Below are 13,454 nucleotides of genomic sequence, written 5' to 3' on the forward strand. Positions count from 1 at the left end.
ATTGGGGTGTAGTCTTTGACATGTCAGGAGACAGACAGACAGACATGTCAGGAGACAGACAGACAGACATGTCAGGAGACAGACAGACAGGTCATGGAGACAGACAGACATGTCATGGTAACAGACAGACAGGTCATGGTAACAGACAGACATGTCAGGAGACAGACAGGTCATGGAGACAGACAGACATGTCAGGAGACAGACAGACAGGTCATGGTAACAGACAGACATGTCAGGAGACAGACAGACAGGTCATGTCAGGAGGAGACAGACAGACAGGTCATGGTAACAGGAGACAGACAGAGACAGACAGACAGGTCATGGGAACAGCAGCATGACGGGCTGCTCCGTGCTGCAGTGGTCGACGCCCATGGCCCAGTGATCATTAGCATATGATATTTTATTCATGCTACCAGTTATTTTTTTTAGATGAAAGCCTCGTCATGCAGCCATCTGTGGGCACGATGATGTCGACTTAATTCAGTATTGAGGTCGTCATGCAGGTCCGAAATAGCGCGGAGGAAATGTGACTGAAGTCCTCAGCTGACAAAACATGACCGTGCATTTCATCAACATCCATTTCAAACGCTAAATAAACTGCGTTTCAGATCATAATAATAGCAATAATATTACGATTAGCTTTTTTTCATAGGATTGGATAGGATGTTGTTATCTTCTGTGCTGTGTAACGGAGACGCCCTAACATAATAATGTTTTAATTATAACGATTTCAATGTTGTCAATCGGGACGAAGATTCATAATCATATGGTTAACCTACCAAGTGCAAATAAAACGAAGTGTTTTTAAACAAAGACGTCAGCATTATTCGGCTTACATGTTTTAATTGAACGCCGGGAGAACAGAACAGGTGCACCGGGTACGTCCATCATCATCAGATCCGTTTCTTTAATTAATTATGGGGAGATAAAGACAAGATGTTTTACCTGTTAACAGCGCAGGGAAGCAGAGACACAGATGACTGTTGTTTCTGTTGTTTGTGTAAAAACGCCCTTCTGACAGAAGTCCTCTTTGTTTGTCGCGGAGGAGGAGAAGCTGCGAGCGTGTGGAGCTCAGCTGTGGTGGATGTCGAATGTTCTCTCTCTCTCTCTCTCTCTCTCTCTCTCTCTCTCTCTCTCTCTCTCTCTCTCTCTCTCTCTCTCTCTCTCTCTCTCTCTCTCTCTCTACATCACAGACACTCCCACACACCCGGTATCTGTGATGTAAGATGCTCTCTCTCTCCTCCTCCTACTCCCCCCCCCCTCTCTCACTCTGCCTCTGTCTCTCTCTCTCACTCTCTCACTCTCTCCCTGCCCCCCCTCTCTGTCTCCCTCTCCCCCCCTCTCTCTCCCTCTCCTACTCCCACACACCATTACGTGTGATGTAATGAAGGAGCCTGCAACAGTTTAACAATACAGTTCCAGATTAGTAGCCTGTCTCCCTCTCTCTCTCTCTCTCCCCTCTCTCTCCCTGCCCCCTCTCTCTCTCTCCCTCCCCCCTCCCCCCTCTCTCTCTCTCTCCCTCCCCCCCTCTCTCTCCCTCTCCTACTCCCACACACCATTATGTGTGATGTAATGAAGGAGTCTGCAACAGTTTAACAATTCAGTTCCAGATTAGTAGCCTGACCCACTTGTTTGTATAACAAGATAACAGCAGTTAGTCTGCCTGTTCTGTAGGGAGAAAGTGGGACAAATCCTATCAGAACCACTCAGAGGACAGAGGACATATGAGGCTGAGGCGTTATCTAACGTAGCCTAGGGGGTGAGAGCCTTCATGGGTTCAAACACAGCCTTCATGGGTTCAGACACGGCCTTCATGGGTTCAGACACGGCCTTCATGGGTTCAAACACAGCCTTCATGGGTTCAAACACAGCTTTCATGGGTTCAAACACGGCCTTCATGGGTTCAAACACAGCCTTCATGGGTTCAAACACAGCCTTCATGGGTTCAAACACAGCCACGTATACAGTATGTGTAAGGTAAGTGTGCAGCCTTCAGACTACCTGGAGATGATCGACAGCCAACCTATAAGCCTGTATATGGGCCTATTTAGTTTGTGTGTCTTTTGTCAATAATAATAGTAATAATAACGTTTATTTGTATAGCACTTTTCCTGCAAACGTTGCAGCTCAAAGTGCTCCAATCATTATATAATCATTATTTAATTATTCAGTCGTTTAAAGGCAATATTAAAAAGATGGGTTTTTAGTCTTGACTTGAACATATTTGCTGAGGTTGCATCCCTAATGTAAACTGGCAGTGAGACACAATCTGGGTGCATAAAATGAGAATGCAGCCTCACCAGATCTCTGCTTTTGTACATGTGGTACACAGAGAAAACCAGCGTCAAGGCCTTCACGTTGCTGCACTACAGCAGAGCATCAAGAGTACTCTCCTAAAATATTGTATATTGTATATTTTATATATATAAAACACAAATGGAGCTGAGTTCATATGAACTATCACTAAACCTTTCGTGATCTTAGAATGATAAGGTTCTATCTCCGTTTAGGGTAGTTCAGAGATATTGAGCGTCAAAGTTTTTACATTCCATTATGTTTTGTGAGATGGAACCTTTGTATTTTATTAATTACCAACTCAAAAATGTCAACATTTTAAAAAATAACACCACACAGGCATTAATAAACACCTAATGGATCAGATTATGTAAAAAAAAACTCAATTTTGACAAAAATGGAGATAGAACCTTATAATTCTAACGTCACGCTTTGTATGTCTTTGACATGGGCACGTTTCCATTACAATGTAGGACCACTGATTGTTTCATGGACAATACGGGAGCTGCTCTTGTACCAAACCCTTCAGCCTACATAGTTTATCTTCATGTGTAACAGAGTCAATAAATTGTGTTCCTGTATAAATGGGTACAGCGCCACCTTCTGGCATAGTGAGGAAGTCCCGCTGTCATATAAAGTAAGCCAGGAGGTTTTGGGTCACATCAGAGCTGAGGAATAAGGCCATGGGTAAATTGCAAGTGTTTAATCGTCTTAGATAAATCGCTCATTATGTTATAAAATGCTCAAGCTGATTAATGTAATTCAAACCTTATTAACCTAATTTATTGTAGGCCTACATGTAAACAGTGTGCGAATTAAATCACGGTGTGCGGGGGAGCCCAGGGATTAAAGCAAAAAAAAAAAATCTCCTGACGGAAAAAAAAAAAGGCCAAATCGGGGCCGGTGGCTTTCCGTGCGCAAAACGCGCGTGCGATTTTCCGTTCTACTAATGCTTTGACTTTTCTTTCGAAAAATGTGAATACATTTCCGCGTTGTCGAAAATCAATGACACATCGCTAGTCAACTAACATGGCTTGTTTTGTGAGCCTGCTAACAATGTAAAGTAGTGTTGTAGTTAACTAGGTAACAATGTAAAGTAGTGTTCTAGTTAACTAGGTAACAATGTAAAGTAGTGTTCTAGTTAACTAGGTAGCAGTCCAATCCATTTCGCTGCTGTATTTTGGCTTGACTAGTGAGTTTGTGTTGTGATTCTCAATAACGTAGTTTCACCCTTTTCCATAGTTTTGAATAATACATGTGTGGACTGACGATGTAGCGCAGCCTAACTTATTCTAATAATTATTTAACATAGTTTTATTCTGATAATGATTCCCCCCTCCTCCCAGACTTACAAGGTCACATTATTATTGGATTGGTTGTTTGGTGCAGGGTGAAGTTAGCTAAACATTTAACCTGCTAGCTAGCAAGAGAAACGTCACTCTCCAAAGGTCAAAAGAGGAAAGTTGACGGTGAAAACAGGGCATTTAAAGAGGAATGGACAGCGAACTATGCGTTCATCCTACCTGGTTTCATCAATGCAAAGCCGTTGTGAGAGACTCGCATTTTCCGTGCTCACAATGAATGTTCCCTTCCACCTATACATGCGAGTCGTCCTTTTCGTCAATGAATGTGATAAAAACGCGCTAGAGGAATCGATTGGTGCATAAAAACCTTGAGAACTGCCGGATTAAAGTGACGTCCATAATAATAATAAATAATAATAATACATTAGACTTATAGCACTTTTCTAGACACTCAAAGACGTCCATATCACCAGATAGCCAACAAATAGTGACCGATGGGAGATGCCAGTTTTCTCATTAAGTGAGATTTAATAGCCTAATATTATTTTTTCTATTTTTAATGAATGGCTCATTGTAATTATTATCCCTAGTAATGTAGCGTGTTTGCTCTGTCATTAAATGTTTTTCAGGAGCATAGGCTAAGCAGATTCAGCTTTTTTTTTTTTGCAAGTTACTGTCGCATAGTTGTAGCCAATAAAGGCCTATATGTAGGCTATAAAGGCTATTATATATCATTTATATACCTAATACCAACATCAAAATAGATTGTATGCCTCTACAAATCATATTACACAAGGTAAAATCCGTCACAACTTGGAATAAATCCATCGCAATTTAGAATATTTTAGAGCTCCCCCAAAATTTCACAAACCATGTTTCCAGGGGAGCTCATGTCACCACTAGGGGAGCTATAGCTCCCCGAGCTCCCCCTTATTTCGCACCCTGCATGTAAATGCTCTTTCACATAATGAATTTTTTCAAATATAAAACGAAACAATTATAGAATTGTCGTTTGTCTCTCTCTCTCTCTCACACACACACACACACACACACACACACACACACACACACACACACACACACACACACACACACACACACACACACACACACACACACACACACACACACACACACACCACATACCACAGAATTATTGGAATATTATTATACAAACGTTGCAGCTCAAAGTGCTTTAATCATTAAATAAATCATCATTTAATCATTTAGTTATTTAAAGGCAATATTAAAAAGAGAAAGGTTTTTAGAATAGAGCTATATTATTATTATTATTATTATTATTATTATTATTAAAATGCAGACAACTGTTTTTGTCAATGAGCTCTTTGCCGTTTGGGCGACATCTCATTTCTCAGCTTTTGACATGTCCCCTTTTCTCTTAGTTCATTTAGTTAAAGAAAACTAAACGGAAGGCAAATGATAAAACCATGAGGGAGTATAAGAGAAACCAGTTGCTGTAACACATTCATGGAAACAAATTCACACTGGACAAGCAGGTTCCTTCCACATCGTTTATTACTTTACAGTACATCATTCACCGTATTCCCCCGAAATCCATTAAATCACAGATACATACTCTGGCCGTGTTCGTAAATTCGCCGGAGCGCACACTGGGTTCAACGTCATAATGGGACCAAGTAATTTGATTGGACAAGAGGCAGTCACGTGGACGCTCCGGCGCTCTCAGAGCTAATTTACGAACGCGGCCTCAGAGCAGGGTTGCCAGATGGGGCGGGTTACCGCCGAATGGGCTACTGGATTTAGCGGCTTAGAGCCTATAGATTGGTTAGGCTGTAACTTGTCAATCCCATCTGGCCACCCTGCACAGTCCCAGACAACAGCTGTTCGTCACAAGAAGAAGAAGTTAACACCGTCAACATCAGTTCCCTGGCATTATCTATTATCTGAGACAAAAGGACACTTCATATGATATGACACATGTTGACTACCAGCTTCATTCATACCCCGGCGGGTGTACCGTTCATACTCTTTCAACAGATTATTATATATTTACATTTTTTGTTGTTTTCCAAAGTTTTACTTGTCGAGCTAGCTGTGTACAGATGCATGAAGAGGTGTGGTTATCTATCAGAGGCGTGTGACGCAGGGGGGGAGGCCGGCGGAGGTAGAAATCGGAGGACGGGCTGGTTGTAATGCATGGGACGGAACGAGGGCCGGTGTCAAACACACGTGAATGGAATAAACGGACTGACTTATATAGCGCCTTTATCCAAAGCGCTTTACAACGGCCTCTCATTCACCCATTCACACACACATTCACACACCAATGGCGGCCAAGCTACCATGCAAGGCGCCGGCCAGCCCGCTCACTGAGAGCAATTTGGGGTTCAAAGGTGTCTTGCCCAAGGACACGTGGCCAGCCGGGGCTCGAACCGCCGATCTTGCGATCATTAGACACCAGCTCTACGTCCTGCGCCACAGCCGCCCCGTGTTACCATGGATACCATTCCATATTCCGTCCCATGCGTTACAATGAGCCCCGTCCTCCGATTTCTACCTCCACCAGCCTCCCCTGAAGTTAGACTGCTTTGCTACGTGTTTTCTTCGGTACGTTCAGTATGTTACTGTGTTACTGTGTTACTGTGGTAAAGATGAGAGAAGTTACTAGTTAGACAGACGTTCACATTGTATCATACGAAAGATTTCATTTTGAAGTGAGGAAGTAAACTTGAATGATTCTCACAATTCATAAACAGACAGAGCACGCACGCACGCACAGACAGACACAAAGACACAGACACACACGCACACAGAGACACACACACACACGCACACACACAGAGACAGACACACACACACACACACACACACACACACACACACACAGAGACACACAGACAGACAGACAAACACACACACACACACACACACACACACAGCTAGCCTAATTAGAGAGAGAGAGAGATTGTGTGTATTATAAGATAACTTAAATACACTCTCAACACAGTGACTCCATCCATCCTCTCTCCCACCCTGCCACCATCCACACACACATTTACACTTTTTACACTATTTACATAGAAAACGTACGAGGTAACAGTACGTAAAAGTAACAGCTAGCAGGAGTATTAATAGTGTTATCATAGCCGACACAATTCTGTGCAGTTTTTTTGTTTTTTGTATGTTGAGATTTACAAACTGTACAATGAAGGGGAATATCTCTTGTATTAATAAAAGGATCTGCTTATAAACAGTTCTAAATATAGCCAATTAAAATATATCATTTTATACTATTTATAATTGTAATACTATTTAATTTCTTTGAGAAACGTGGTGGGTTTAATCTCTGTCAAACTGTGGGGATATAGAGCTTGTTCAAGAGCTTCACAACTGCCCAACATTGACACCAAACCACCTACAGTATCTTTTAAACACACTTAAGTGTCAAAATGACATGCTACGATGGTCCCCTGTGCTGTGGTACATCTGTTAGTTTAGTCTGAAAGCCCTTGAACAAACCTGCCAAGCAGAAACCAGCCAACCATGATCCATGATCCTAAACAGGACCTTTATGTCCCACAGGGGAGGCTGGTGGAGGTAGGAATCGGAGGACGGGTTCATTGTGGAACGAGGAATGGTGTCAAACATGCATTACAATGACCCCCTCCTCTGATTCCTGCCTCCCCTGATGTCCCAGTATCTGACCCTTGACCCCAAGGCTTCTATCCTCACACCCCTCGGTCCTCTATTTTGTATATTATATTATATATATATAAAGATATATATGCCATTTAGCTGATGCTCTCATCCAAAGTGACTTACATTGCAGTGAGTTCACACATTTCATTATATACAGTATAGTCCCGGCAGGAATCGAACAACCTAAGCGTTGTTAGCGCCATGCTAACACCAACTGAGCCACAGAGGACCATTTTTTGTTTTCAAGTGCACCAACGTGACAGACATTAATAGTCAAGTTCAGAGTTATTAGTTTGTGCGTTCAGGACAAAGCTAAAGGCTGGTCCTCTCATGGCGGTAGAGCACCGATTAGATTAGCTACACCAGCAGTGACTGTGTGCTTTTAAACTATGTTTGTGGGTGATGGTGGTAGTAGCTAGCTGCTAGTAGCTGCTAGTAGCATCCTATGTACAAGGTGGATCATAATAAGCTAAGTGGTGGGGCGAAGCTAACAATACTTTTACTTGAAACCACAGAAGCATTTTTTGTTTATTATTTTTTTGTAGATCACTGCGGCTCAATGGCAACCATGGTAACCATGGCAACCATAGAGCTGTAACATGGAGCGCAGGTCAGGCTGACCCACTTGTTGTTAACCCACCAACCAACCGACAAAGAGTTCCGGAATACTCACTACCTGGAGTGTTCCAAGTGTTTTGTGTGGTGTTTACCTAGCAACAGTGCTCTGATTGGCTAGACAATGAAGCATCACAATTTATGCATTTCTGGTGAATTATTGCTGCGTTCGTAAATCCGCTCTAAGAGCACCGGAGCGCACACGGCGGTTCAACGTCATAAAGGGACCAAGTGATTTGATTGGACAAGAGGCAATCCGTGAGTGCTGATCAGATTTCCAGAGCGAATTTACGAACGCAGCCAAAGTCACCCCTGGCACTCTATTATGTTGACATTTTGGGCGACTTTATTCAGCCTCTGACACTGAATGAGTTAAATTAGATTAGACTTATTAATAAGTACACTCCTACAAGTTCAGAGCACTTATCATGTGCAAATGTCTAATTGTGCACTTTGTCTGTTTGCTTGTTGCTCCGTTTTTTTTAAATATATGTGTCCATGTACCGTAATTTATTTAAGGCATTTAGAACACAGAAACTGTGTCTGAAAGATACGCGGCTCGTCGGACCTTACTACAGAGTGATATCCATGTGCCAACCAATGAAAAGGCAAACATTTGGAGGATTAATTCCATATAATATTAGGTGATATAAAATATTTTGTCATTTCTTTCATGCTTTTTGTTGTACATCCTCATCCTAGATGGGCTTTACCAACCTCAACCACCAGAGGGCAGTGTTGCAGAAGAAGAGGCTGGCGGAGGCAGGAACTCAGAGGACGGGCTCATTGTAACGCATGGGAACTAGCGAACGAGTGGGAGAGTCCAGTGGAGGTAGAAATCGGAGGACGGGTTCATCCTGTGAGCCGTCCTCTAATTTCCCCCTCCATGTTTGATTCCGTTCCTCACATCACAACGAGCCTCCAAAGAGCCTCCGTCCTCCATCCTCCGATTCCTACCTCCACCAGCCTCCCCTGGTGAACAGCTCCTCAAAGCCCCTCCGAGAAGGAATCAGTTGGTCAACAGCAGCGGTGGTATCCATGGTAACAGCCACGGTAAACAGCCACAGGCTTCCGGTTTAGTTACGGCTTCCTCCACCCGCCGCGAGGGGGGACACTGTTACCCTGCGAGTCACAGTAGGGGTGGAGACCGTCTGGGTGGCAGCCGTCTGGGTGGGGGCCGTCCTGCTGGGGGTCGTCTGGGCGCGCGGGAGGGGGGGGGAGGGCGGCTCTGTTCCTCTCGTTCTCTCCCTCATCGGAGTCTTCTATGGCGGCTGGGAGGGACGGACACTTGCTGGAAAGAGAGGGAGGGAGGGGGGAGGGAGTCATGGTTGAGTCGTTACGATTGGTTACGAGAGACAGGGTGGAGGTTGCTAGATCTAGTCAGGGGAGGAGGCCGGGTGGAGGTAGAAATCTGAGGACGGACGGGTGGGTGGGTGCGGTACGACACGCCCGTGTTTTGGTGCTGTCATGGAAAATAGTGTCCGGGCGGCCAGAATGTGTCCGGGGTGATGTCATCAGGTCTTTCGAACGCCCTTGCTATGCTGATGCTAGCATATTGCGAAGACACTCTTTTAGAATGTACTGAAACTACCTAGCTAGCTAACTAACTACCCAGCTAACTAACTACCTAGATACCTAACCTACCAAACTACCTAGCTAGCTAACTACCTAGTTACCTAACCTACCTAACTAGCTAACTACCTAGCTAGCTAGATTTGTCCGGCCTGCCAGAATGTCTCCGGTGACGTAATTGCCGACGCTAGCATGCCGGACATTCCTGAGTAAACTCTACCGCTCGCTGCGGGTCACATTTTGTGAGAAATGACGCTATACAAATACATGTAAAACTTGATTTGATTTGTTTACCTGTCTCCCGGCCCCCTCCTTAGGCGTGCCGTACCTGTGTGTGTGTGTGTGTGTGTGTGTGTGTGTATGTGTGTGTGTGTGTGTGGTTACCTGTCTCCCGGCCCCCTCCTCAGGTGTGTCGTACCTGTCTCCGCTCTGGGTGATCAGCCTCCTGCAGGTCTCCATCTGCACGTCCAGGCCCCTCTTCATGCTGCACATCTCCATGTACTCACTCAGGTGGCGGTTCATGTCGCTCTTAGCCGTGGCCAGCTCTGACTGAGGGAGGGGGGGGGAGAGAGAGAGGGGGGGCGGGTTAGCTCTGACTGTGGGGGGGGGGTTAGCTTCACCAGGCCACTTAAACCACTACAGACACAAGAGAACACTGCGACCATATGTAACACGTTCTAATGCTTAGACATTCTAATAGATAGACTAAAAACGTGGGTAGGACTTTCAGGCACTGCCCTAAACTGGTTTAGATCCTACCTACAAGACAGAAGCTACTACGTCTCCATTGGCAACTTTGTATCTGACCAAATTAAAATGACATGTGGGGTTCCCCAAGGGTCAATCCTTGGCCCCCTTCTATTCAATCTCTACATGCTTCCATTGGGACACATCATCAAAAAGAACTAAATTGCCTACCACAACTATGCGGATGACACTCAAATCTACATAGCCCTCTCACCGAACGACTATAGATCCCCTTGACAATGTGGTCCGTGTTGTGTTGAGATAATTATCTGACGTTGCTGAGAATCACGTGGGCATTTGGGTCGTGACGTAGTGAAGGATTGTCTGGGTAGTGACATAGTGAAGGATTGTCTGGGTGTCTATATACATAGATATAAACATAGATAGATAGATAGATAGATAGATAGATAGATAGATTAGTCGTTTAACGGTATGAGGTAACCTCTGAAGAGAGATCTTGACGCATGCCTAGTCTAGCAATGCTGGCAGTGTTGCTGCGTCTCTCAGCAGGTTATAAATAGCCCAGTTCTCCTGCAGCAAGGTTCAGTAGCAGGGCACCAGTCACACAGAGAGAGAGACCCAGGCCTGTGTGTGTGTGTGTGTGTGTGTGTGTGTGTCGGTCACACAGACAGAGAGAGGCCCAGGGGTGCTCCCTTTTCAGCCAATCCGCAAAACAGACGCCAAGCCCAAACATCAGCCATTTTGTCTCGCCGGAAACTGGTGAAAATATTAAAGCACCACTCATCTGATCTGCGCTCAGGTTGGGAGGTGTAGCGGTAAGCAGAAGCGTGTTCATGACAACGACAGGTCAGGTGATGAAAATACAGCTCATATTTCAGACCCCCCCCCACCCCCCGGAGCTGTTTGTTTGTTTGTTGTTTTAAAACATTTTTTTAGCTTGAATTATGCCTATTGTCTTATTGTCTTGTACTGCAATGTCAGGAACCGTGAATTGTGACAGAACAATAAAACTTGAAACTTGAAACTAGAGGTGTCTCACCTCTATCTGTTGGATGGTGTCCTGGTGTGTGTGTGTGTGTGTGTGTGTGCGTGTGTGTGTGTGTGTGTGTGTGTGTGTGAGTGTGTGTCTCACCTCTATCTGTTGGATGGTGTCCTGGTGTGTGTGTGTGTGTGTGTGTGTGTGTGTGTCTCACCTCTATCTGTTGGATGGTGTCCTGGTAGTCCTTCTCCCGGGTCCTGAACAGACACTCTGTGTCCTGGATCACCTGCTCTATGGAGTCCTCCTGCGGCTTGGGGGGGGGGGGGGGTGTGGGGGTGTGGGGGGGGGGGGAGTAATTCAATAACAAAAAGAGGATATTGTGAGAACATCTGTGTTCAGGATATAACAATGTTCACCATGGTCACAGAACAGATGCATCTGCTGTCTGGTAGACACTGTGATGTTACCATGGTGTAGTAAGGTGTGTGTGTGTGTACCTCCCCCCTGGGTGGTGTGTGTGTGTACCTCCAGGGTGTATCCAGGGTGTGTGTGTGTGTGTGTACCTCCAGGGTGTGTGTGTGTGTGTGTGTGTGTGTACCTCCAGGGTGTGTGTGTGTGTGTGTGTGTGTGTACCTCCAGGGTGTGTGTGTGTGTGTGTGTGTACCTCCAGGGTGTGTGTGTGTGTGTGTGTGTGTGTACCTCCAGGGTGTGTGTGTGTGTGTGTGTGTGTGTGTACCTCCAGGGTGTGTGTGTGTGTGTGTGTGTGTGTACCTCCAGGGTGTGTGTGTGTGTGTGTGTGTGTGTGTGTACCTCCAGGGTGTGTGTGTGTGTGTGTGTGTGTGTGTGTGTGTACCTCCAGGGTGTACCCAGGGAAGTCCTCCCAGAGCAGCAGCGTCTCCTCTCCCTCCTCCCAGGCCAGACTGTCACAGTCATCCTCCATCTCACACTCCCTCCTACACACACACACACACACACACACACACACACACACACACACACACACACACACACACACACACACACACACACACACACACACACACACACAGAGACACACACACACACACACACACACACACACACACAGAGAGAGAGACACACACACACACACACACACACACACACATTTTAAAGGCTTAATTTATGTCCACATAAATACAAAGTGCATTAAGGACATAAACACTATCAGTGCAATCAGTTAATTGGGAGACATTCATTTACGTTTGTGTCTGTACAGAAACCTTCGTACACATACAATATTAACACAAGAGGATGTTTTAGATGTGGGTTAACAACAGACACACACACACACACACACACACACACACACACACACACACACACACACACAGCTCAGATCTAACACAGCTGTTCCTGATCAGCCAATCAGATCAGCCAATCAGAGGCCAGGTACTCACAGCTGGTTCAGCATCCTCTGCATCTCCTCGTTGATCTGATTGGCTGACGTGCTGCCTGACTCCTCCTCCATCTCGCTCTCAGAGCAGCTGATTGGCTCGTCCTCGCCCTCCCCGGTTGCCTTGGCGATCTGCTGGGCGTGTCTGCGGCGGCGGGTCAGGGTGGAGGGAGGCGTGGCCATCTGTTATAAAGGTGTAATAAACAGAGTTGTAAAGGTGTAATAACCAATTGTTAAGGTGTAATAAACAGTGTTATGAAGGTATAATAAACAGAGTTGTGAAGGTGTAATACACAGGGTTATAAAGGATAACAGAGGGTTGTAAAGGTGTTATAAACAGGGTTATAAAGGTGTAATAACACTGGGGTTAGGGCTAGGGTCGGGGTCAGGGGTTAGGATCAGGGCTAGGGTCAGGGGTCAGGGCTAGGGTCAAGGGCTAGTTTCAGGGATCAGGGGTTAGGGTCAGGGGTCAGGGCTAGGGTCAGGTCTAGGGTAAGTGTCAGGGGTCAGGGCTAGTTTCAGGGTTCAGGGTCAGGCCTAGGGTTAGGGGTCAGGGTCAAGGCTAGGGGTCAGGGGTCAGGCTCTGACCTGCAGGATCTGCACCATGTCCTCACAGTTCCTCTGCTGGGCCACGTCACACAGCCTGGCCGTGATGTCGATGCGTCTGCAGATGTCCATGTCCACCTTCATGGCCTTCTCCTGGATCTTACTGTCCAGCTCTGACAAGTTCTGGAGGGGGGGGAGGGGGGAGAGGGAGGGAGGGAGGGGGAGAGAGGAGAGAGGGTAGAGAGAGAGGGGGGGGGAGGGAGGGAGGGGGGAAGAGAGAGAGGGAGGGAGGGAGGAGGGAGGGAGGGGGAGAGAGGAGAGAGGGTAGAGAGAGAGGGGG

General features: G+C 45.8%; 1 protein-coding gene across 1 annotated transcript in view; it reads right to left on the reverse strand.

Annotated features, from left to right (window-relative positions):
- Positions 1-8,975: 8,975 nt before the first annotated feature.
- iffo1a (intermediate filament family orphan 1a) overlaps positions 8,976-13,454 on the reverse strand; it is a gene marked incomplete at both ends in the record, with an annotated part of 11,359 nt that continues 6,880 nt past the window's right edge. The window contains 6 exons of the mRNA XM_080531938.1: positions 8,976-9,182; positions 9,852-10,016; positions 11,369-11,464; positions 12,008-12,107; positions 12,573-12,751; positions 13,157-13,297. Coding sequence (XP_080388064.1) covers positions 8,976-9,182; positions 9,852-10,016; positions 11,369-11,464; positions 12,008-12,107; positions 12,573-12,751; positions 13,157-13,297 — 888 coding nt within the window. The remainder of the gene's footprint in view (positions 9,183-9,851; positions 10,017-11,368; positions 11,465-12,007; positions 12,108-12,572; positions 12,752-13,156; positions 13,298-13,454) is intronic.

Source organism: Nansenia antarctica, assembly GCF_963989245.1.
Source record: "Nansenia antarctica genome assembly, chromosome: 5".
NCBI lineage: Eukaryota > Metazoa > Chordata > Actinopteri > Argentiniformes > Microstomatidae > Nansenia > Nansenia antarctica.